The 26,255-nt window shown below is 38.1% G+C and overlaps 1 protein-coding gene and 1 long non-coding RNA gene across 2 annotated transcripts; both read left to right on the top strand.

Moving 5' to 3' along the window:
* Nucleotides 1-12,356: 12,356 nt before the first annotated feature.
* Nucleotides 12,357-13,687, top strand: LOC148869291 (uncharacterized). Its single transcript, XR_016106782.1, has 2 exons — nucleotides 12,357-12,590; nucleotides 13,102-13,687. It is a non-coding gene; the product is annotated as an uncharacterized LOC148869291 (long non-coding RNA).
* An 8,299-nt stretch (nucleotides 13,688-21,986) lies between these two features.
* On the top strand, nucleotides 21,987-24,022 carry LOC148869290 (GRAS family transcription factor family protein). The gene is made up of 2 exons (XM_088972104.1): nucleotides 21,987-23,578; nucleotides 23,687-24,022. Exon 1 carries the CDS (start codon nucleotides 22,348-22,350, stop codon nucleotides 23,533-23,535), a length of 1,188 nt encoding a protein of 395 aa, XP_088828230.1. The 5' UTR covers nucleotides 21,987-22,347; the 3' UTR covers nucleotides 23,536-23,578; nucleotides 23,687-24,022.
* The last annotated feature ends 2,233 nt before the right edge of the window (nucleotides 24,023-26,255 follow it).

The raw sequence follows: 26,255 nt of genomic DNA, 5'->3' as shown, positions 1-26,255 counted from the left end.
AGTTCTGTACGTTTCAAGCTGTAACTGTTGCGAGAGTTTCAGCTTCTACCCACTTTGTGAAGTAATCTACCACCACCACTAGGAACTTCCTTCCACCTGTTACTAGCGGGAATGGCTCTAGGAGGTCGATGCCCCATTGCGCAAAGGGCCATGGACTGGTGAGGTACTTGAGGTTGGCGGCGGGTTGATGGTGGATATTGGCATGCTTCTAACACTTGTCGCATTTATTGATGAGCTCGATGGCCTCTGCCATCATCGTTGGCCAGTAGTACCCTTGTCGAAGTGCCTTCTGGGCGAGGGCCCTACCTCCCAAGTGTCCGCCGCACAGACCTTCATGAGTGTCGCGGAGTACGAGCTCAACTTTGGCAGGTCGCAAGCAATGCAGGTAGGGGAGCGTGTAGGACCGTCGACACAGCCGTTCGTCTATTATGACATATTTGGCTGCCTGGCACTACACCCTTTTGGCTGCCTGACACTGCACCCTGCATTGCGGTCCGCAGGGAGGGTCCCATCTAGCAAGAAGCTTGCGAGTGGGTCGATCCAGCTCGACTCTGCTTTAAGGACAGGAGCGACCTCCTCTGCCCCACTGAGAATGCTAGGCCGAGGTAAGTCCTCTATGTACATGGTTCTCATGGCGTTGTAACTGATGCTGGCTAACTGGGACAGGGCGTCGGCCTCAGTGTTCTCTGACATCGGGATTTGCTTGATGAAGTGTGATTGGAAGTTGAGTAGAGCCTCATTTACCTTTTCCAAGTAGGCAATCATAGTTAGCTTGCGTGTTTCGTATTCTCCTGTAACCTGGTTGACCACAAGCTGGGAGTCGCTGTAGATAATATGTGTTTCACTCTTACCTTTTGCGCTAAGGCTAGCCCGGCTATCAATGCCTCGTAATCTGCCTTGTTGTTGGATGCCGCGAATTCAAATCGTAGTGCGTATTCCAATTTTGTGCCACCTGGGCCGCGCAGGACTATTCCAGCCCCGCTGCCCTGTTGGTTCGAGGAGCCATCTACGTGAAGGATCTAGGGCTCCTCATTCCAGTTCGTGTTTGGCCTAACAAGGAGAGATGCCACCCTAGCTGCTACTTCACGGGGTTCGGACTCTATTGGCCTGGACTCCAAGCTCACCCGAACTAGGGATCTCAAGCTCAACCGACCTAGGGACTTTGAGGCTGAACATGCACTTGTCGATGAAATCTGCCAAGGCTTGGGCCTTAATAGCAGTTCGTGGCTTATACTGGAGGTTGTACTCGTTGAGCTCGATGGCCCACTTTGTCAGTCGACCGGAAACCTCAGGCTTGAGCAAGACTTGCCTCAGAGGTTTCTTAGTCAAGACGATGACAGTGTGAGCTTGAAAATATGGGCGGAGTTTCTGAGCTGCAATTATCAATGTGTATGCCAGTTTTTCTATCTGCGGGTATCTCGTCTCTGCTCCCTGCAAAATTTTACTAACATAATAGATGGGTCGTTGGACCCGATCTACTTCTTTTATTAGTACCGAACTGACCACCTCATTACTTGCCGAGAGGTATAGTTCCAAGACCTCGCCCTCCTCAGGCTTGGTTAAGACTGGCACACTAGCGAGGTAGTTCTTTAGCTCGTCGAACGCGAGCTAGCAGTCTCAGGTCAATTCGAACCCTTTGCCTTTAATTGCTTTAAAGAAAGGCAGGCAGTGGTTTACCGTCTTGGACATGAAGCGGCTCAGAGCGGCTATGCGGCCATTTACCCTCTGAACCTCTTTTAACTTTCGGGGTGGTCTCATATCTAGGATGGCCTTTATCTTGTCTGGGTTGGCCTCAATACCGCGCTGATTGATGATATACCCTAGGAATTTACCCGAGGTGACTCCGAAGACACATTTGTTTGGGTTTAGTTTCATGCTAAATTGACGCAGAATTTGGAAGACATAATCTAAGTCTTGTATTAGTTCATGCGAAAATCGTCTCTTGACGACCATGTCATCTACATAACATTCTATCTTCATGCCAATTAAGGGCTAAAACAACTTATTCACGAGCCTCTGGAAGGTCGCCCCAACATTCTTCAGTCCAAAGGGCATGACCTTGTAGCAGTACAGGCCGAACTTGGTTATGAAGGTGGTTTTTTCCTCATCGGACTGATCCATCCTGATTTGGTTGTAGCTCGAGTAGGTGCTCAAGAAGCTTAGCAACTCATGTTCCGAGGTCGCGTCCATTAGGCGGTCAATTTTGGGGAGTGGAAAGCAATCTTTCGGGCAAGCTCGGTTCAAGTCGGTGTACTTGGCACACATGCACCCCTTGTCGTTTGCCTTTTTTACCAGCGTTGGGTTGGCTACCCAACTCGGGTAATGAAGTTCCCTTATGAAGTCTGTTGTGAGGAGCTTTTCGACCTCCTCGTCGATCACCCTCCAGCGTTCTGGGGCTAAGTTGCGTTTCTTCTGTCTAATGGGTTTGACTATAGGGTCAGTATTAAGTTAGTGAGTTATAAGGCTGGGGACAATTCCAGGCATATCAGCCATGGACTATGCAAAAATATCTAAATTTTGAAGTAAGAAACTCCCCAATTCGATTCATAAAGGTTCTTGGACGGAAGCACCGATCTGTAGTGTCCGAGCCGAGTCCGCAACTGAAGTTGGGATTGCGACCGTTTCTACTATGGGTGAAGCTCATTCTTCACCTTGTTTCGTAAGCTGCTCCAGTTTGAGGTCGTCAGCCACCTTGGTTTTTCCCTCTAGGGCGGCGACATAGCACTTACATGACTCAAGTTGGTCGCCCCGCGCTACTCCCACACCGAAGTCTGTAGGAAACGTTATTGCCAAATAGTAGGTGGAGACCACTATCCGTAGGACAAGAGTGATTGGTCGCCCTATTATGGCATTGTATGGGGAGGGGATCGCAACCACCAGGAAATCATGGTTGAGTCTGACCGCACAGGGCTGTGTGCCAACTTCCACTGGTATTGTTATTTTCCCGATGGGCCTGACTTCCTCTCCACTGAAGCCCACCAGAGGTGTGTTTGCGGGCTTCAGCTCGCTTCTCTGCAACTAAAGCTGGTCAAACGCCGACTTGAAGAGAATGTCCACCGAGCTACCTGAATCAGCAAGCACGTGCCTGAGTTTGAAGTCGCTGATCATTAGTTTGATGACAAGCGCATTGTCGTGGGTGTAGTAGACCCCTCATGCATCATCTTCTGTGAAGAAAATCGGTTCCTCTATCTTCGGCCTCTTCGGAGGGCTCTATTCTTCTTGGGCAGCTTCACGAACTGACGCGTAGGCTGCTACCGAAGTACAACCCGCTACTACTGAACCTCCCACTATCACGTGGATGGTTCCCAGAACTGGCCTTTCTTTCAGAGACTGTCTTTGAGACGGTTCGGCTGGCCTGCTGCTGGACTTGGAGGCATCCTTACCGTGCTCCCCTTGCCAACCTGTCTTATTATTATTATTATTATTATTATTATTATTATTATTATTATTATTATTATTATTATTATTATTACGTTGTACAAACTTTCTCAAGTACCTGCGATGGATGAGTCCCTTTATCTCATCTCGGAGATTATTACAATGTTCGGTACTATGACCGTGGTCTCTATGGAAACTGCAGTACAAGTTTTTGTTCCTCTCATTGGGGTTCCCTTTTATGCGAGGTGGTCACTTTACATACAGTGCGTCCTTGATCATCATCAAGATCTCAGCCCGCTTCGTGTTTAAGGGTGTGTAGTCCGTCCGAGATGCTAAGGGAGCTCGGAACGGCTGGCTCGGCTTCGTCTCCCGAGCTGGATCTTTCCTCCTGTCATCTAGGTGGGAGGGCTCACCTTCCCTCTTCCTTTTTTCGATCCCGCTTTCGGTCCTTTGGTTGATCTCCTCCTCTGTTCTCATGAATTTATCCGCGAGCTTGAGGAATTCAGCTACAGTTGCGGGCTGGCTAACTACCATGTGCCACTTGAACTCTTTGTGTGTCACTGCTCTCTTGGCTGTCGCAAGCTGCACAATGGGGTCCAGTCACGGTATCTTCAAGCACCCATCATTGAACCGCTTGATGTAGCCCCAGATGGACCCTCCTTCTCTCTGGACTACTCTGAAGATGCTCTCCTCGATCCTGGGGCACCGTTTGCTGGTAATGAAGTGCTCGGTGAAGACCTGCATGAACTAGGTCCAACTTCTTATTGACCCGGGGGTCAGGTTCCTGTACCAGGTGTGGGCCACCCCCCTGAAGGTGGTAGTGAAGGCCACACACATGCATGATTCACTGGCCCTTGCCAGGTGCATTTGGGACTGGAAGGCATCGACGTGGTCGTTGGGGTCGAAGGACCCATCATACTTGTCCAAAGGGGGGAGTTTGAAATCTCTGGGCATGGGGACTGCAAGGAGTTCTGATGAGAGGGGGGAAGGGACTGAGAGAATAAGGGCAGCTTTTACCTCATCCGAGCTTGTCTCTTCTTTACCTCAGAGCTCGGGCAGGAAACGAGTGGTAGTCCGGCGACTTCGCTAGCATCTTCGTTGTTGAGTGGGCCTGGTACTGGCGCTGCTGGCCTCGGTGTTTCCGAGCTTGATGGGCCTGGACTGTTGGTAGTCCACTGCTAGGATGCTAAATCGGTTCTCTGTGGGTGAGAGCTCAGACTTGGAGTGCCGAGGTGTTGACTTGGCAGGCGTGGTTCTCGACCCGCCGACGAGCTGCGAGGCAGGGATGATTTTTCTTTCCCTCCGGCCCGGGGATGAGGCTTGGCTCTTGGACGGGTTCTGAAGTTGAGAGGCTTCTCCTCGGTGAAGGCGTCCGCCCTGAGGGGAGGGCTTAACCGGCTTTGGGGCGGGGTGCCGAGGTGGAAGCTGTGGTTGGTTCAGAGGCAGTTGGGAGAACTATTGTTGATAGTGGTACTAAGAGATGTGGTGCAGTACTTGGTGCTATTGGAGCTGATGCTGCTGGAACTGCTGCATTTGGGATTGCATTGCCCGCATGCACTGCATCAAGTCATCAAACTGGTTTTGTCTAGTCGCCAGGGGGACAATAGTTGGTTCGGTAAAGGTTGTCTCGACAGGGAGAGGAAGGGGGACACTCATGGCGGGAAGATTCACGGGCGCCACTATTCATGGCGCATTCATGCTGGGGATCCCATCCACCGGAAGGGGGATGGTGAACTGTTCAATATACACCACGGGGACTTGAAGTTGTTCCCCGGTGGCGTTCATCTCCGTGCTACGTCCGACATTCCTGGAAGAAGCCATGGGTGTTGGGGTTTCTTGGAAAAAAGAAGGGGGTTATGAGAGTTTTAGAGGGAGGCTTTTAGAAGTGTTTCCCACAGACGGCGCCAATTGATGGAGTGCAATTCGGTCAGTCTTAATTGTCAACGATCTTGCCTCTGATTGGAGCAAAAGGTGCCTAAAACGGGGAAGAAAGCAAGTAATCTCCGGGGAGGAACCCGGTGAGAGTGTTCCGAAGCTCAAGTTAGTATCTTCTCAAAGGCAAGATAAAAAACCAGATGGCGCAAAGTTATCACATACCTCCTTCTTGGGGGGAAGAGAGCCTTTTATAACCACTTCGCGCACTCACTCTCAAGCTTCTGTCAGGTCGGGTATCATTACCTCTGCGCTTCTGCCAGTTCGGGTGTCATCACCTCTGCTGGGGCAGGCAACCGCCACTTCTCTCTTTGTCAGAGCCGTCCCTGTGACTGGAGGTGGCGGTGGCAGGTGGCCGTTGAAGTGCGGCTGTCAAGTGTCAGATCCTAAGTCAGTCAGGTGTGCCGCCTCAGGATACAAACTCCTTTGGTGTCAGGTACGGTTGTCTAGTTTGGCGGCCTGGAGACAGTGCTGGAGTGGTGTGCGAGGTGAAATCTTGAGTTCGGATAGAGGTGTGGCCCGAACTGCCCTGGGGTGGGCCAGTTCGGGTTATTTCCCTTTGCGCTTTTCGTAAGGTTCGGGGTCAAAGGGAGAGTTTGGGCTCCTTTTGGGGAGCTTAGATCGCTGATTCCTCCTTTCGGAGCTTGCGCTTTGAGCATACTACCGTGCCGAGCTTTTGCTTCTGCCACGTGTTGGGTGGTCAAGAGGCCGGGCCAAATCTTCCTTCATCAGTATCTGACATGACTTCCCAAATACCCCAAGAAAGGATTGTTGGATTGATCCCTACAATTGGAGCTTTTTTGGGGGGTAAGCAAAAGAAAAGAATTTAGACGACAAAATTTTTTCACTTAGCATAACTGTAATATACACAGTAGACACTACTGTAGGGTGGTTGAGTCTATGTTGATACAAGTGCCAATATCTGGTTTCTTACAATTGACATGCACTTCCAAATTTCTCCATAAATGGGAAGATTCTGAGAACAACATGGCTGCAAGCTTTTAACAGCAGAATCTATTACCTGGGCCACTTCAATTGGTGGATACTGCCGCTCTGTGCATGCCTGCATATTTTGAGGAAGTAATACTAAGCATCAGAAGAAATAAAAGAATCCAAGTGTCCAGAATATTAGCCAGAAAAAAGTTTCGAGAATATATATTATTTTCACCAATTAAAAGTGAGAATTATCAAAATAAAACAGTCAATGTACCAGGGTTGATAAAAAAACACATAAAGCATGAAGGAAATTTCAAACAGGATTCATGTAGCCAACCCCATATAGTTGGGTTAAGGCTTAGAGGATGGTGATGGATGATTCTTAAAGTAGGTTATTAGGTCTAAATGGTTGATGATCTTAACGTGGAGAAACTAGGGTTTGAAAACAATAATTTGAAATAGAGAAATTCAGGGTATATGTGATTCTCAATTGATAATGGGTGGATGCAGTCAGGTTGTTTGGGAGCGTGACCACAAAGACAATTAGTTTAACGAGTGTGATTGTTTTAAATGGGCAAGAAGATCAGCTAATGGTTTAGCGGAACAAGGGACTGCAAGGGAGGGTTTGTACTTGGCAGGAGGGGTGTCCACGGTTTGGTTAATCAAATTATGGCCATATTTTGCAAACCAAACTAGTGGTACTGGTTTTTCCATTTCTCCAAACCAAAACCGAACCGGTACCACTGGTTAACTGGTCCATCAGTTCGGTTCTTCGGTTTTTTATATTTATAATATATATTATATAAATATATATATAATATTATATTATAAATAATAAATGATATATAATATATTATAAATATTTTAAAAATATATAATATATTTATTAATAGATTATTATAATTATAATATAAGTATATATTTATATATATAATGAATATATAATTATATATAATATACAGAAAATATGTGACATATTAAAAAATATATACTGGTCGGTTCAATTAACTACCTATTTTTTGTAGGTTAACCGAAATCAAATCGATCGGTTCGGTTTTCTCGATTTGGTTTGGTTCGGTTTTTCGGTTTTTCATGGACACCCCTACTGGGCAGTGCTGTAATGTATTATGTTTGTTGTTCAACTCCCTCTACTAGGGATTCATTTCTGTACTTCAAATGCTCCTTAATGAAATTATCGTTTCCAATAAAAAATTAGGGTATAGGATTTACTCAATGACAGATCTAACCTTGATTTTGGAAATAAGAAAATAAATGTAGAAAAATCCAAGAATTAAATTGGTTGTGAACTACCAATAATTTTGAAAGTATAAATTAGTAGATGGGTAAAAAAACTGAAATACTTAGACCTAGAAAATATGAATCCCAAATATGAAGACATACAAAATAGAATTAGTTACAAATAGTTTATCTCCAGTCTAGCAAAGAATCATTAACAAGGTTTTGGTGTTAGTACCAATAAAAGATCTTGAAAGCCAAGTTAGAAACACACAAAGGAAGGAACCAGCTTCCATGAGAGCTGAGATGGACTCAATGGAGGCTAATGGAGTCTGGACTCTAGTAGATCCACCCTCTGGGGTAAAAGCAATTGGTTGCAAATGGATCTACAAGAGGAAGAAGGGCCCCGATGGTAGGGTTGAGACCTACGAAGCTCGTCTGGTGGCGAAAGGGTACAATTAAAAAAGAGAGTTAGTCAGTGTCTTTTATTTTCTTCTTATTTGTTTGTTAGTAGGGAGTGCCTCTAGGGGCATAATTGTATTTTTTTCTTATTTGTTAAATTAAGTTATTATAAATGATAAGCTAGGCGCCGCCAGCTATAGTTTTGATTCCCAATCGAATCTCTCTCTCTCTCCCTTCTCCTCTCCTCTCTCTTCTCTTCTCTCTCGTCTCTCTCTATCCAGAAAAAATTACAAGAGTAAAGGATGGGGATTCACTGATAGAGGTAAGAGTCTGACCAAAGACCCTACCTGAGAATACTGAGAGTTAGGCAACTTGGAATGAATCCATACTATTGAATAAGAGTGGATTTACAGAGTTTTAGCGGGGCCAGATATTTCTGCAGAAGTGGGGAGAAGATTTAAGGGGAAGGAAGTCTGGGTGGAGGAGGAAGCACGATGGATGGTCATTGTTGGAGAAAATGGAGTTAACAGTGACTCTCAAAGTGGCACATTCAGAAACTCAAATGAATGAGCCTAGAATTGACATTGTAGTACCTAGTAGAAGGGAGACTGACAAAGATGGAGAGACCATTGATGTCTTTTATCGAATTGAGCCAAATGGACAACAGGATGAGCATAAGTCCTTTGGTGATGTTCAAATTTCAAATCAAGACCACCTTGTGGAAAGGTTGCAGCTTGATGTATCAAGATCTTAGCTGGAATGGGGGTAGGCCAGGGAAATAGGGATAACCCTACAGAAGGGAGACTATTCATCATAATATATATATATATATATATATATATATATATACATATATATATATATATATACATATATATATATATATATATATATATATTAAAACAAGGCAATGAAGAATTTTTCTCTTTTTTTTTCTCTTTTTAATTTTTTTCTTCTCTGTCATTTTTTTAAAGAACCAATGAGATACCCTCCTTCCTCATAAAAATTCATCTAAAATATCTCTCTCTCTCTCTCACCCACACTTTCCCAACAATCTCCTCTCCTAAAATTTATCCTAAACTACCTCCCCACTTTCTCCTAAATCATCTTTCCTATTTATCTCCTAACTTATCTCTAATTTATGAGAGAATTTCTCTCCAAATTATCTCTAATTCCTATTTATCATCTTTGCCACTTTTTATCTATATCTTTCCAAAGAAAGTTTAAATTAAAAATTTTAAGAATTAATTAAATATTTCAACAAATTATATAATAACTTTAAAATATTTATTAAAAACACAAAAAATAATTATAAAAGATTTAATAATATCCATATTATTATAGTTTTATATTTCTACAAAATTCATCACGAAATTATGTACTAACAATATAAATTATGATTTTCCAGATTATTCAAATTAAATTTTATTCAAATAATAGAAATTTAATACTAAAAAAATAAAATATTATTTCAATATTTCAATAACTAAATATATTAAATAATAAAATACTAAAAATAGCTAAATAATTATATAAAAAATATTTAATTATTTAAATATTTCAATAACTAAATATCTTAAATTAAAATAACGAGCATTTTTAATATATCTTATATATTATTTAAATATTTAAATAACTAAATATTTGAAATAATGAAATATTTAACATAACTATATTTTAAATAGTTAAAATAACGGAATTATGAAATAAAATAAAAAAACTTAAAATAAAATAAAAATCACAACATAATATTAAAATTAATAATAATTTAATACTTTTACAAAATTAATAACAAAATTATGTAATAATAGTATAAACTTTAAAATATTTATTAAAAACACAAAAAGAATTATAATACATTTAATAATATTCATATTATTAATAGTTTTATATTTTTATAAAATTCATCACGAAATTATGTACTAACGATATAAATTATGATTTTCCAGATTATTAAAATTAAATTTAATACAAATAATAGAAATTGAACATTCAAAAATAAAATATTATTTCAATATTTCAATAACTAAATATCTTAATTAATAAAATACTAAGAATAGCTAAATAATTACAAAGATTGATATTTAATTATTTAAATATTTCAATAACTAAACATATTAAATTCAAATAACGAGTATTTTTAATATATTTTATTTATTATTTAAATAACTAAATATTTGAAATAACGAAATATTTAACATAACTATATTTTAAATAGTTAAAATAACGGAATTATGCATTAAAATAAAAAATATCATAACATAACATTCAAATTAATAATAATTTAATATTTTTACAAAATTAATAATTAAATTATTTAATAATAGTATAAACTTTAAAATTTTTATTAAAAACACAAAAAATAATTATAATAGATTTAATAATATTCATATCTTTAATACTTTTATATTTTTACAAAATTCATCACGAAATTATGTACTAACAGAATAAATTATGATTTTTTAAATTATTCAAATTAAATTTTATTCAAATAATAGAAATTTAACGTTAAAAAATAAAATATTATTCAATATTTCAAGAACTAAATATCTTAAGTAAAATATACTAACAATAGCTAAATCATTATATAGAAAAATATTCAATTATTTAAATATTTCAATAACTAAATATCTTAAATTCAAATAATGAGTATTTTTAAACATTTGAGATATTATTTAAATAACGTTTTAAATATTTAAAATCATAACATAATATTCAAAGTAATAATAATGTAATATTTTTACAAAATTCATAATAGAATTATGTAACAATAGAATGAATTATAATTTTATAGATTATTAAATTCAATAAATAATTAAAATTATAGAATTGAAATAAGGATATTATTTAAATAACTAAATACTATTTTAAATAACCAATTTCACTTAAATCAATTAATAACTATAGAAAAATAACTTTCAAAAAAATAGTATTCATTAATAATAATTTTAAAATCTTAATCTATATTTATTATATATTTAATATGCTAAAATTAAAATTTATTGTATTTTCAGCAATTATTTATAGTTTTTTATGATAAGTATATTTTCCAAAATTATGTATAAATCTATAGTTTTTTTGTTATTTAACAGAAAATTTTTAATAACTATTGGACATTAAACTATTGTTGTTTAACATTTTAAATTTAATTTACTATACTTATTGTATTATTGTATTTTTGTTGTACTTTATTCATTGATATTTATTAGATATTAATATTATTTGAGATTACAATATTTATTGACTAACTTAATTTATTTCTTTAGTATTTTTTGTATTTTTGTAATTATTTTATTTTTATTATCATAATGTTTTTAATAATTGTGTATTTTTGTTATAAATTTTTAATAATTTTTAGATATTAAACTATTTTTATTTATTAGAGATTAAAATATTAATTTAGATGAAATTAGGAGTGTTGATCACGGTTTGGTTTAGTTCGGTTGTAGGCTATTTGGCCAACCAAATCGATATGGTTAGGTTGGAGAGTTGGTTACCTGAAATCAACTGAACATTAGTAAAAACTAACTAAATCGGGTTGTATTGGTATGGGTTGATTTCCTGTTTGATCAATTGGTTTAAAGTATTAAATTGAAAACTTAATTTTAAATTTAAAAAATGACATTAACATTATTAAAAGAATAAATTTACAATATAAAATACTTGAGAATAAGAAATATGAGAATTTCCCCACTTTCCTGTATTCAAAAATTATATTTAAAATATAAAAATATTAATATATATCTATGATTGGGTCATTCGATTTTGGTCAATTTACAAATGGCCACAGTGAAACTGATCCAATTTCATCGAGAAGTATTAGAACCTAAGCAATTTGGGTCGAGTTGGTCGGGTTGGTAGGTCTCATCATTTCGATGAACAAACTTAGCTGAAATAAATTATTGTTATTTTTGTATTATAAAAAGTTATTAAAAGTATTATAAAATATAAATAATTAATAATTATTTAAAAAGTAAGAAATATAAAACAATTGCATACTCTTATGTGTTTTATTGTTTAGCTTTCCTTAACAATCTCGTACATCATATGGGTGCCCACTAGTATAATCTATGTAATATGGTTTATCTTAATAAAATACAAATTCACATTGGCACCCCATAAGTGCCCCATAGCACATCCCAGCTGTGTATTGGAAATATCTCCAATTGGCAAAATACCTGAAACAATAAAAGCTTTTTAAATTCAAACCTTCGAAAAAAAAAGGTTCATGGGATTGGAGAAATTTAAATAAAAAAAGAAAGGGAATATTTGAGAAAGGCCTTTGTAAATAATAGTGAAGATGTACGTTTACATATGAATGATGAATTGATGATGGCGCTCAAGATAATGAGGGTTTTAGTGTAATGGGCCCAAGGAGTTTAAATCTGCGCCCCACAAGCTCTCGCCCCACAAATGCTCCACACGCCGAATGTCCGCCATCTGTCCCTTCGCACGCAGTTAGCTTGTCCCGCATGCGGGGCTAACGGAACGGCCGTTAGCTCGTTCCCTGACCACTCGTTCTTCTCCCTTCACCCGAGTTATCTTCTCTTTTTCGGCACCGACGACCTATAACGACAACCGGCGATCATCCGGAGGTTGAAACCCCTTTGACGAGAGCTCCGGAGGAGTATGACGAGGATGATTTTGTTATCTCTAGATTGACTTGGACTCCGCAGCGTAGGGATTTGACGGAGCTAGCCCTGAAGGTATTACTACACTCTCACTCTTTCTCTCTCTGAACTCATTGTCAAATATTATAAAGATGAGATTTTTAGCGAGAAGGTAACATGTACCGGCCTTCTTGGTGCACGTTATCGGAAGCCCATTTTCTTTGTTTATAATTTGCATCAATTTCCTCGGCGGTGGAAGGAGATTTTCCCGTCGTATTGCCATGAATCCGGCTGGCCACCTGGCGGGAATGCTTCTGGCTTCTTTTCTTTTTCAGTTTTTGCTACTTTGTTTTTTTTTTTTTATTTCTTTTCGTTTTTCATAATTTATGGACATTATATGTGATGAGAAAAAAAAAACTGCGTTTATTTGCCGCTAAAATCTATGGAGAAATATAAAGATTCCAATTTTCAATTACATAGTCCTGGCACTGTTTGATCAAGACAAATGCGTGAACACAGATCGCAATTTATAGAGAAAAAGTTCATAGAAATGTATTGGAAAAACATTAACATTCCGATGGCATTGTTTACTGTCACTACTGATTAGGTGGAAGGGCGTTACGGGTGACGAAGCCGAAACGAAACGATACGCTGGAGAACACGTGAAAGATGATAATGGCCGGCCGGCCGATGCCACTGACGAGGCATCTGAAGAAGTTGGAGACGTGGGAAACACACGGTCGCTACAGCAACCCGAGCCAAGGAACGCAAGAGCCAACCCCCGCGAAAGTGAAGAAAGCAGAGACGTTCAGGGACCGTACTAATCTGGAGACGTCGCTGAGTCCATCCCCCGGTGGTTCAGGGAAGCTACGGAAAGAACCGTCGTTGAATCAAGACGAGCTGAACCGGCGGGTGGAAGCGTTTATAAAGAAATTCAATGAAGAGATGAGGTTGCAGAGGCAGGATTCGTTGAATCAATACAGGGAGATGATTAACCGTGGAACCCATTAAAAGAAAGAAAAGGAAAATGTTTCTGTTTTTCCATTTCTTTCAGAAAATTTACGAGGATGAGGGAAGAAAATAGTCTTAAGTGCTTGACTTTGTTTTGGGTTTCTGTATTTATAGTATAATGGATGTCTGTATAAAGGATTGATTTGTTTGCAGTGGTTCTTTAAATCGGATAATAAATACTAATAGTTTGATTGCATTATAAAAAAAAAAAAAAAAAAAAAAAAAAAAAAAAAAAAAAAAAAAACTGTTTCTTCTTCTTCTCTTTACATTTGATTTGACACAGGGAGACCGCATTTCCTTGAGCTTTTTTAGGGTTTTCAGGGGTCACCGCTCGATTGAACCATCCATCATCGTTTAAGCCAGTTCAAATTTTTTACAGTCTACAGTCTCGTAATACTTCTCCGAAAAAATTTCGATAAACTACTGGGTTTGTAGGTGTAAAAGACTAACGTGACTACAGGTTCCTCCGCCGGAGGATTCAGAATAAAGAATTCAGAGTGATAAAATCCAACGCCAAGTGTTGCGCATAATACAAGGGAGCGAGAGCAGAAGATATGTTGGACACTGGACAGAGAGCTATCTTATCGGGCTGCACCGCCCAAAAACAAATAAACAAAGAAGGGGGTGATCGCCGGTTGTCGTTATAGGTCGCCGGTGCCGGAAAAGGAGGGTGGTGGACATTAATAATTATTCAGTCTCTTTTAATTGAAATGAAATGAAAGGTTCATGTGGACACTGAATACGAAAGGTTAATTTTTCAATCAAATCTGGCTGTGACTGAGCAATTGAAGTGGGGTTCGACCTACTTAGATTAAAGAAAACATATAAGTTTGAAGAAACAATTTGGACAATCACAATTCCCAATTAAGGTACTTGTTTTTCAAGGGAAGTTTTGCAACAATGCCCTTACTGTTAGGTAAAAGCCTGAGCAATAGCCAATAGGGGAATAGAAGCTGACCAACGTACGTCGTGAAATTTGCAATAATGAGAGCATTCTGCTGCATCCTGGTCGCATGGGTGGGACCCCAATGAATTGCAGACACATGAGTTTGAAATAAAAAAAGGGGTAAAATGCAAATGCTGGCATTTTTCTATTGAAAAATTGTCTAAAACTTACCATGAATTTTTGCATTTTTTTTAAATTCATCACAACTTTTTAAAATATCTAAACTTTAATATGTCACTAACTACGTTAAACAAATTAACAAACTAATGGGTGTTAATATATTACCATTTTAACCTTCTTCATAGAAAAATATAAGATATATACAAAATAAATTAATGGGTGTTAATATATTACTAATGAGAGATGATTTGGCCCGACATAGTAGGTAAAGGACACATGGACACAACCTACCAACAGGATGACAATTCGGCAATGGGAGCCTTGTCAGCAGATCAGGAGCCTGGGTGTTCGGGTACCTCGGCACCAGAGCAACTTCGGCACCAGAGCGGCTTTGGCACCAAAACCACTTCAGCTCTCGAGTACCGAAGTGACACGTAATTGACTCTAGAAGCTTCTCAACGGACTTCGAATCTCTCGGGATCACGCTGCATAATGACAAGCCTTATCCTCTCCCCGCCTGTATCGAACGATAACAATAGACTTCATTGATTGGTACGCTACTCTCCTTCTAAAGCGGAATAGATCCCATCTACACAGGCCGAGAATCTCGAAGTTGTTTCGTGAAACCCACGGTAGTTCAACTATATAAGGGTATCAACCCCTTGGGACCCAAGTACACACGATTAAGTGCATTCTATCTCTCATATTTCTCAAACTCTCAGCTCGCCTATTACTATTACTGACTTAAGCATTGGAACCCCGTCGGGTTAGCCACCCCGGGTTCTCTGATTCCTCATTTTCTTTACAGTTCAAGCGACCTACTTGGTGATAGGCGTCCAAGCTGCCCTACATCTAAGAACATCTAGATCGCACACCATCAATTACCATTTTAATATTTAGACATGAAAAAAAGGAAAAATTCAAAAAATATTTTCAAATATAAAATACATAAAAACATAAAAATTACAAAAAAAATATAAAGTATTATAGAAATTGCAAACAAAATAAAAAATTATTTTCAAATTATAGAAACTATAGAAATTGAAAAACAAAATCAGAAAATAAAAATTATAGAAAAAACACCAAAAATTACAAATAAATAACAAAAAAATACAGGAAATATTATAGAATGTAGAAAATAGAAAATGTAAAAAAAAACAGAAATTATAAAAACATTGGAAATTATAACAAAATACTAAATTTGAAAACTTAAAATGACCATTTTTCCTCTAACTCATCATTCAAGGGTAATTTGGTTATGAAAATTGTTATTTATGCTGACATGGGTATCTCTGTTAAGAAGCATTAATGATGTACTAATGGAAGGTGAGTTTTGGAAAATAAAAACTTATAGATATGGTGAGTTTTAGACATTTTGAAAAGTTAGGTTGAGTTTAAGGGAAATGTTGAAAACTCATGGTGAGTTTCAAACAATTTCCTTTTCCTATTTACTAATATAATTGAAGGGTTTCCCAAGGGAGTAGTGTCACTGTGGCCGCAGCAGATGTGAACTCTACACTCAACTTGTGTAACCATGCGAGATATGCATGGTTTGGCAGTAGTTTTGGCTGCAGATTTGAAATTAATGCTCACACTCTTCTCAGTTTGGTTCTAACAGCTACATTGTATGACACAAACCCACACACTGTGTACCAGCTTCTGCTCCCAAGTTAACAAAAAGGAGAAAATTCAATGATGATTTTGGACCCAAGCTTGAAAGACTCGACTGAATGGTGAAAGACCCAAGCTTGGAAGTTGTTGGATCAAAACTGGTTTAAAATCAACAATGGATAGTGGGTTTTCTTGGAAGCCTTGGCAATGAAGGATGTGGCTCGGATGGATAAAAAGTTCAGAGGCCCGTCCACTTTTCAGTAAGTTATTCCCAGGTATGTATTTCCTGGGAAACATTTATCCAGGTAAATGTATTTATTCATTTTTTTATTTCTCTAATAAATAAGATAATGACTATTTTAGCTATAAAAATCTCATTATCAAAAGGGATATTTTTGTCACATCCAAGTATTGACAACTTTCTCATAAATCAAAAAATTAATATACCCACCTAGAAGATGTGTATACCCAGGAAAATAAACATTCCCTGATCAATGTAATTGCCTCCAATAGTTGTCATTCCTGAAGAATTAAAATAGAATGGACCCTTTGAAAATGGTTCATGCTACGTGAATTCTGATATCCTCATAATCCAATACCCACTCAAAGACCTAAGGATTAAGTGTTGTTAATTTCACAAGGAGGAAATTTAAATAGAATGAGGCTGCTCATACAGCGGCTTACGGTGGCTACTGTCCAAAGTCCAAACTGCAAAGCTGAATCGAACCAAATCAAATTTGTAATTTGATTCGATTTGTACTTCAAAATGGTTTGGTATTTTCGTAAATATATATATATATATATATATATATATATATATATATATATATATATATATATTAAATTCTTTTATTTTATAATAAAATAAAAGTTTTAACCTTTAATTCTCTCTCTACATGCACATAAAAAATAAAAAAAAAAAGAAAAAAGAAAGAAAACTTTGGGTTGGGAGGTAATGGTGTTCTTTGGACTTTCTTTGCGTTAAGCCAATATAGAATGGGCTGAATCGTATTAGAAACTACACCAGACTTCAATAATATGGCTCGATACAGTTTCCATATCAAAATGGTTTGATTTGATTTTAATCTTTTCAAACTGTAATTTACTGATTTGTCTGACATCATTTTTAAACCTCAATCAACTAGACTGTAAACACCCCTAACCTAGATGGCTTATTAGGATGCATTTCGTTTGAAGGAAAATGTACCAAAAGGAAGGAAAAGGTAAATGCCTTCAAACCAAACATAGCCAAATGATTTGAATGATACATGTTGGTAGGATGGTATTTTCTACCTACCGTGGGGTAGTCACCTCTACCCGTACAGGTAGAGGTGGGAATGGTATTAGGCTAAATCTGAACTTTCCAACTACTATACTATTGTATTTTACTTATTTATTATTTATATATAACAAGAAATAATAGAAAATTAGATAAACCCAACCCGCCTTATCCTTGAATGTGGGGATGGTAGGGTCGGGGAGGGTTTTGCATTTTCATGTGTGGGGAGGATTTGCATTCTCAAAATCCAACCTGCTATGGGCTTTGGGGCGGGTATAGGTTGGGAGGTTTAGGGAAGCAAGGAGAGCAGGGTCAGGGAAGTTTTGAATTTTCATGTATAAGAAGGTTTTGGAATCTCAAAATCCAACCTGTTATGGGTTTTGGGCTGAGTACGGGTTGGGAGGTTTAGGAAGGTAAGTAAGGTCTAGAATTTACAAAACCCTCCTTGAACCCGCCCCGTTGCCATCCCTAGTTGTTACTGTGCAGATATGCAACAAGGGAAGAATCTAGAAGACCTAGGGCTTCGATAACCACAAGCACAAATAACATTAGAGACCCCGAAGTTGCTCCCAAGGGAGGTTTCTTCAATGTGTAAATTAGACCAGGAAAAAAGAGGGAAAGGCAGAGCTTTGATAGAGAAGTAGTGAAACAAATTAAACCTTGGCTTAAGTGGCTTTATATAGAGGAGTCTAGGAATGCAAACGGATCATATAAGATTCAAATCGGGGTATATCCGAATCCAATCCGATAGCACATATCCTACATATGACATGTTCTGAAGATCCAACTGGATCTCACAATTTCCAGATCGATTTAAATCCGAAACCATTAAGGATATCAGGTATCCAAATTTGATTTGATCCGATTCAAGTTCTGAAATTTTTAATAAATAATTAAAAGAAAAACATAACAATTTATATAAAGAAAAAATTTCCCTTGACTGGGTCTACATTTGCACCCCTAGAGGGGTTTTGGCCAAAAAGGGACTATATTTCCTTGTTCGTCTGAGTTTCCTCACTCGACAGAGTTTCTTGTTTGACCTGGTTTTTAAGATGGTCGAACCTTTCAATTCGGTATTCCCCCATCCTATTTTTTTTCTTTTGTAATATATATTCCCCCATCCTATTCCTTCGCATCAGCAACTACCCCAAATTTCCCTTGACTGGGTCTACATGTCACCCTCCATTTGATGGTTACAGTGTGGCCATATCAATAGAAAAATGTATTTGTAAATAGGGTGATCTATTTCAAACCCAGAACGATTCTAATTGCATATAATTTTATAGAAAAATTTTCGATCAGTAACTTGTATTTTGGTTTGAGTGACAATTTGGTCCCCAAACTTTAAAATGTGACAATCTAATATTCGAACTTTCAAAATGTTACAATTCAATATTTGTCGTTAACCAGTCCGTTAATCAACCATTAAGTGACATTTGAAAAGTAAAAAATGTCATTCAAATGCCATCTAATTCTCTTTATCAACCATCCAAACGTTGACAAAAATCTGAACAGTCCCGAAACCTAGCATCTTCTATTCAAAAAAGTTGGTGACTGTTTACAAGAATATAAAATTTATGACTGTTCATTTTATTGTCAATGTTTGAATGGTTGATAAAGAGAATTAGATGGCGTTCTTAGGACATTTTTGACTTTTCAAATGTCACTTAATGGTTGATTAACGGACTGGTTCATAATAAGTACTGGATTGTCACATTTTTAAAGTTTAAATACTAGATTGACACATTTTAAAAGTTTAGGTACTAGATTATCGTATTTTAAATTTCGAAGACCAAATTATCACTCGAGCCAAATTACATGGTACTGATCAGGAATTTTCCCTAATTTTATTACCAATATTTCTACCAGAAAAAGTTTATTACCAATATACATAGTCAATGTCAGAGCTTCATCTGATATTTGAACAACGTAAGTAGGGTCCCTTATAATTAATATTTTAAAGATATAACCTATGATATATAATTATATTCCAAGGAAATCATACTGGTTCAATGGCTGTAACTAATAACCTCCACTATCATAATTTCCAATATTTTATTAGAAGATAGAACACTTTTTGACATTAAGAAAGTACTGTTTAGTATGGAGGAAAGGAGAGAAGCTTACAGGCTAAAGAGCCCATCTCCCCAACCCACATCCACTTTCTCCCTTACCCCCAAAGTACCCATTGTTCTGGCAATATATAATGTATCTTTGGAAAGAAAAATTGAGGTTCAATAGTGCCTAGAGATGAAGAATTGAACATCTGCTTGCAATGGTGCATGAGGAACATGGCCAACCAAACTCACTGAAACCCAACCATGTGGACCATATTTCAGGGTTGGATCAAGTTGGTTCTGGTCCAAGATGAGGCCATAGCCTCCCAGATCATCATGACTGGATGACCCATTTCAGAGTTTTTGGTAACCAGCAAATAGATTAAACAAGTCAAAACACTTTCAGTGTTTTGTTGTTCACAGATCAGACTTGGAGGCACTTGAATGGTTTGTGGGTGCAAATGGGCCACCCCATTTGCAGTTAGTGATGAGCATTAGAGCATGTTGCAAATGGGACACCCATTTGGCTAAATATATTGTATTTGATGATGAAAATGTTGACAAGCTTACTTGGGCTAGAAAATCTTATATACTGCTCATCATGTTCAACAAGAATCCTGAATGGAGGACTCTTTTGGCCCAAGAATCTCACAGATGGCAACTTAGGTTATGTTAGAGAGAGTTGGTGAAAGTGACTTGAATAAATTAAAATTTTAAAACCTCCCCATCTAGGCATCTAAGCCTGTTACCTGGATTGCACAGTAGTTGTAACTATCACCTTCGATTTTCTTGTATCATAGGGCCCATGATAACTACCTTACATGGTTGGGGAGTTAGTGAAAGTGACTTGAATAAATTAAAACCTCCCCATCTGGACCGGATTCGAGCGATTGAACCATTTGAACCCTCCAACGGTTTGAAACCACTTTCAGCTGCCTTATTTAAAAGCCTTGAGTAAATAAACAGTACTAAGACAAGGCCCCTGAAAGTCATTTTCAAACTTTTGGAGTACTAAGGTTTCACCTTCTCCTTGACTGAGGCCGCTATTTGTAATAATATATACAAATTGTTCAACTAATAAAGTCTCTTCTGAACATATATTATCCTCTTCCTTTGCACAATCACAACATCAATAAGTAGGAATCAAACTACACTTGGAATAGAGAAATATCTTGACACATTAAGGCACGTGATATGCACATGGATGACAAGCATGATCGATTCGCCACAAACTAATTATTAATAATAAATGCTTTTAGATACTTTTACTCTTACTTAAAATAAAAAAAAAATTAAGAAAATACAAGTAATGTATTCTAATCCAGCTGAATTTTCATTCTTTAAGCATCAAGTATTATTACAATTTTATGCAAAATACATGAAAAGAAGAACCAATTCTGTCCAGAAAAACACAGTAAGACAGTCGATCAGACACTCTTTTATTCTCATAAACAGTTGTATTCTGCTGCAGGAATCTCATCCAGCCATCAATAAGAAGATGGGTGGGTCTATTAATATAATGGATGAAAGTGACTAGAGACATCAGACATGTAATTGTTTAATATGAAGCTAAGTGGGTTCCTTGTAGTTCAGTTTTAGAGAATATTTAAAGAAATAAAATATATAAAGTAGTATTAGGTAGCCCACTGTATATATATAGAAATACATAAATTGGAATTTGGAAGTGAATCTGACGCTTGGCCAATAGGAAGAAGCAATCCTATTTCTCAAGCAAGGGATCTTCAGTCATCCAATTAAATAAGGAAATAAACATTTATTCTATAAATACCAAAAAAAAAAAACATGAAAATTACAGTGGGTATACTTATTTGGTTTACAATCAGTCTCATTTCAATTAATTAACCATATTGAAGATGGCATTCAGCTAGGTTTTTTTTTTTCATGTTTAGTCTAATTAAGAAATAAATAAATAAAATGCATCGGCGTCAAGAATCGCATCGACACAAATTACGATTTTCTTAAAATAATGATGGATTAATTAATTAATAATATATTTCTAGTTTAAATGTTTAAAAAGTATTAATTGTTAATCATGTAACCAAGTTGGTTTCTTCCCGAATTCTAATATGGTTTAAGCTTTCAAGAGTCGTTAATTTGTATAAATAAATAAAGAATCAAGTATTAAAGATACCCACAGCATAGTAGAAATTAGTAACTAGTAATTTAACAATAAAATTAGTTTTTTTTTTTTTAAACCTGGTATGTTTTCTTAATAGAAGCCTTAAACCGAAGCAAACTCAGGTTTTAAAGCAACCCAAGTGGACATCTTCTGGGCAGGCCACGTGGCAAACCTGAAAGCTCAATGCAACCCCAACCACACATTTAACCAAGAAGGAATTATAATTAGTAAATAAAAAGGTCCACGTCAAATACTTCATGCATGGCCATCCCACCACCGCCCGTGACTCATTCCTCCCTAATAATAAATTCATTCAATTAGTGCTCGCGTGCTTCACTCACGTAGGTCCATGAAACCATGATGCATCTTCGCCACACCAAAACAAACTTCCACGTAGTTGACCTTTTCTTCCTTTAACCTATGTTGTTTTCATGCATCATCATTTGATCATCTACCGAGTATACGATCCATCTACCCCGTCCGATTCCCATATTGGGGACAAGAAATCCTACGACGGCGATTTCTTTGAGCTTTTGTTTTCGTGTATTAATTAAAAAGTAAGCCGGGTTTATTTATAATTTTCAAATTACTGAGTTGCACAAAAGCCAAAAAAACTGCCACGATAAAAAGCCCTCAACTCCGTCAACGGATTCTCACAGCCTCTGAATACCGCATCTCACCTGAGGCGAATGGACGGAAGCCGGAATCTGATGTCAAACTCCCTCGGTCTCTGTCTCCTTCCATCAGAGCTCATACAAGAGATTCTACTCCGGCTTGTCTTGCCGGAAATCATCCGTTTAAGAACTGTTTGTAAAACACTAACGTCGGTTATCTCCGCCGAGGACTTCCGACGTGAGTACAACTCCAGGTCCAGCTCCGACAGTTGGCTCTTCGTTTACAAGAAGAGATCACCTCGTAACTCCTTATTGCACGGCTTCACGGACCGGTCAGACCGTTGGTTCAAATTACAGGTAGCCGAGTTTTTGTTTCCAGCCGTTCCTCCGGGTGAGGATCTTTACTTCCTGACCGCCTCCGGCAACTTCTTTCTCTTTGCGTCGAATAACCGCCGGGAATTGATCTCCGTTAATCTGAAGAGCAACACCGTCAAGAGGATCCCTCCAAGCCCATTGGGTCCACGTGGGACGTCATCGTGGCGACGATCAGGACTGAAATTAATCGCCGGACCTCCCGGTTCCGACCGCTTCCAATTTTTATTTGCCGACTTATACGAGAACCGCCCCGCTTTGTTCGTGTATGGCTCGGAAACGGACACGTGGCGGTCGATGGAAGCCATCGAGAGGGAAACCAATCAGCCAGGTGTCACTGAGAAGGGGACAGTGTTTCTGAGTGTCGTCCATCGGAGGACAGAGAGCGTCGTCATCGCGCTGGGGCCCGAACGAGAGAAACCGATGGTTCTACGGCCGAGATTTGACGGGGGAGGCGTTGAGGAGAGGCTGGCGGTAGGATTCGGTACGGCTGATGCAAGCGATCAGTTACACGTGTACGGTGATGGTGACATGGTGATTATTAGGTCGGAGTTGGTGCATGGGCGTACAAGGAAGATGAGGATGTTTACGTGCATAGAGCTTTGGCGGTTGAGCGTGGATGGACGCGTGTGGGATTTGGTCTCGGAGGTTCCAAGTGGATTAGTGAATAGGATTAAGAAGGCTTACGGGGTAATGACGGGTTGTTTGGAGGAGAGAGATGGGATAATCAGGGTCGTTCTGGTGTCTAATTGTGAGGGTTTGTGGGACCTGATTTGGCTGACATATGACCTTAGGATGGGAAATTGGGCGTGGGTCCCATTGCCTGAGTTCAGAATGGAAGGCCTGAACATGGCTGGGATTGCTTTATCATCTGGTCTCTCACTCTTTTGATTTGATCATGGATCCTGATCCAGCGGCTACAAGTCACCGAAGAGTATGTTATAGATTGCCCAGTTTTGCCTTTTGTGCGTTGCAGCTTTTCATTTTGGGCCTGATTTGATTTTGGTGTTATCTGAGAAAGATTGTTTTGTCCCTGTGGTAGTGTTGCAGCCTAGCAGGGAAGAGGAAGGGAAGCCAAACGAAACAAATGCAGTCGTCTTTTCTTTCTCAATCAAAATTCGGGTGCAATTGTATTGCGCTGCGTGTTGTTGCAACGCATTGAGATTCGAGATACCTGAATTTCAAATTGTGTTATTGTATTATCTAAACTTTCAAAAAAAAAAAAAAACTGTCATGTTGGTTAAAAATCGTTAAATTACATTAATCGATAAGTGTAATGACATAAATGCCCCTTGTAATTTGAAGATGAGACATTAATATTGAAAAAATCTATGGTGCACAAAAGATGAGTTATTGGAAGAATTTTAACCGATCAAAATCTGCCCATACACTTTGATAAATATCAGCATCAATTTTGGTTCGGTCTCCTTTTTAACCCACTTTCACACTTTAAATGTTCAATTAGACCTTACCAACATATTTAAAACATGCTAAAATCTTAAGAAACTAAATTACAATTCACATAGTCTCAAGTCCACCATCAAATCTATAAGATTCCCTTTCGATGATTCCAATTGTACCACACCACCACACCTGTTACCCGCATGGTTTAAAGTATCGATATGATATGCACCGTATTGGGCATATCGTATCATATCGATATGATATGCACCATCGTATCGTATCATTTAAAAAAAGATACGGTTTCCAGGCATTTTGGACCCCCCAATTTTTTAAATAATAAAAAACATGTTTTTAGCTTTCCAAAAAACCAAAATTTGAAAAAAAAAACTAAAAAAAAGTGTTTTGGTCGTTTCTAAGTACCGATACAATATGATCGATATGTGTATTGTATCGATGCTTTGAACCTTGGTTACCCGATCAGACTCTACCACATGAAGCAAAGATGTTTATCATCCAATCACACCAAATTTCAGCCCTAAATTCCTTGATTTCACCATTCATCCATTAGAGATTTAATTTCAACACATTTGACAATATGTCACTTCTCAAACCAAAAACCTACGATCCACACGTCCCCAACATGATCAAACCCTAACAACAGCCTCGTAATTCAAATCCATGCCACTTCACCAAAGTCAAACTTAAAATTCCCTTATTTACCCATCCATCAAACCAAGATTCCATTTTAAGCCCCCTAGTTATCCAAAATACTCGCAACCAAGATCCTCACGATTCCCAAACCACTAAAGCCATTAGACAGTTTCATTAGACTCTAGGGACCCCAAGGTGCCCATCCAACAAATTCTAGAACCAAAAATATCAATTTTGCCCCTAATCTAGGAATATTCCAAATTGACCATTTTCATTGCCTAGTACTCTCCAAATCATAAATCTCCATCACAACACCACCCTCTATGCACCCAAACCTCACCAAAACTTTCATCAACCAACTCATGGACAAGCCAATAAATTTCAGGCCCCAAAATACCAATCTTTCCCCTCATCCAAAAATATTCCAAATCAACCACTCCCGTTACCTGGCACTCTCAAAATCTTAGATCTCCATCACAATAGCTCCCCTGAGACACTCAAATCTTCCTAAAACCTCCATTAGACCCCTGATCGACCAACCACCATATTTCAGACCAAAAAATGACTGTTTTGCCCTTCATCCAAAAAGATTCCAAATCAACTATTCTTGACAATCGTCACTCTGGAAATCCAAGATCTTCATCGAGACACACCATTTAAGGCCCCCAAACTATACTAAAACCACCATCAACTTCCTGATCAACCATTCATCTAATTTCTGACCTCAAAATACCCATTTTGTCCTTTGTACACAAAGATTCCAAACCGACGATCATCATTGGCTGCCATTTCAAAATCCAAGATCTTCATCTAGGCGCATCATCTAAGACCCCCAAAACCTACCAAAACCTCCATCAACTTCCTGATCAACCATCTGTCCAACTTTAGATCTCAAAATATCAATTTTTCCTTCATCCAAGAAGATTCTAAACCGACGATCCTCATTAGTTGCAACTCTTCAAATAAAAGATCTTCACGAGACACATCATCTGAGACCCCCCAAACCATCCAAAACCTTCATCAAACACCCAATCGACCATCCACCAAATTTCATGCCTTAAAATGATCGTTTTACCCTTTGCTTAAAAAGATTCCAAATAAGTCATCCTTGTCGTCTAACTCTCTAACTTCAAGATATCAATCGTTACACAACATCTGATACCTCTAAACCCTATCAAAACCTCCTGATTGATGATACATCACATTCGATACCCTAAAAAATGACCATTTTACCCTTCGCTTAAAAAGATTCCAAATGATCCATCCTCGTTGTCTGATACTCACCAAATTCAAGATATTCCATTGTCACACATCATCTGACATCCCCAAACCCCATCAAAACCTCCTGATTGTCGATCTATTATACTGTATACCTTAAAATGACCATTTTACCCTCATCTATAATGATTCTAAATTGAGGGCTTTCATTGGCACTACTCTCTTATTTCAAGATCTGCACTACGGTACACCCTCCAATACAATTAGATCACGCCATCACCTTCCTAAATACCCAAATAAACCCTCATCTATTTTTTTAAACCCCAAATGACCATTTT

Source organism: Nelumbo lutea, chromosome 2 (assembly GCF_056320005.1).
Source record: "Nelumbo lutea isolate HS-2025 chromosome 2, American lotus-T2T, whole genome shotgun sequence".
Lineage (NCBI taxonomy): Eukaryota > Viridiplantae > Streptophyta > Magnoliopsida > Proteales > Nelumbonaceae > Nelumbo > Nelumbo lutea.
Note: the sequence above shows the minus strand (reverse complement) of the source record. Positions and strands in the feature narration are given on the sequence as shown.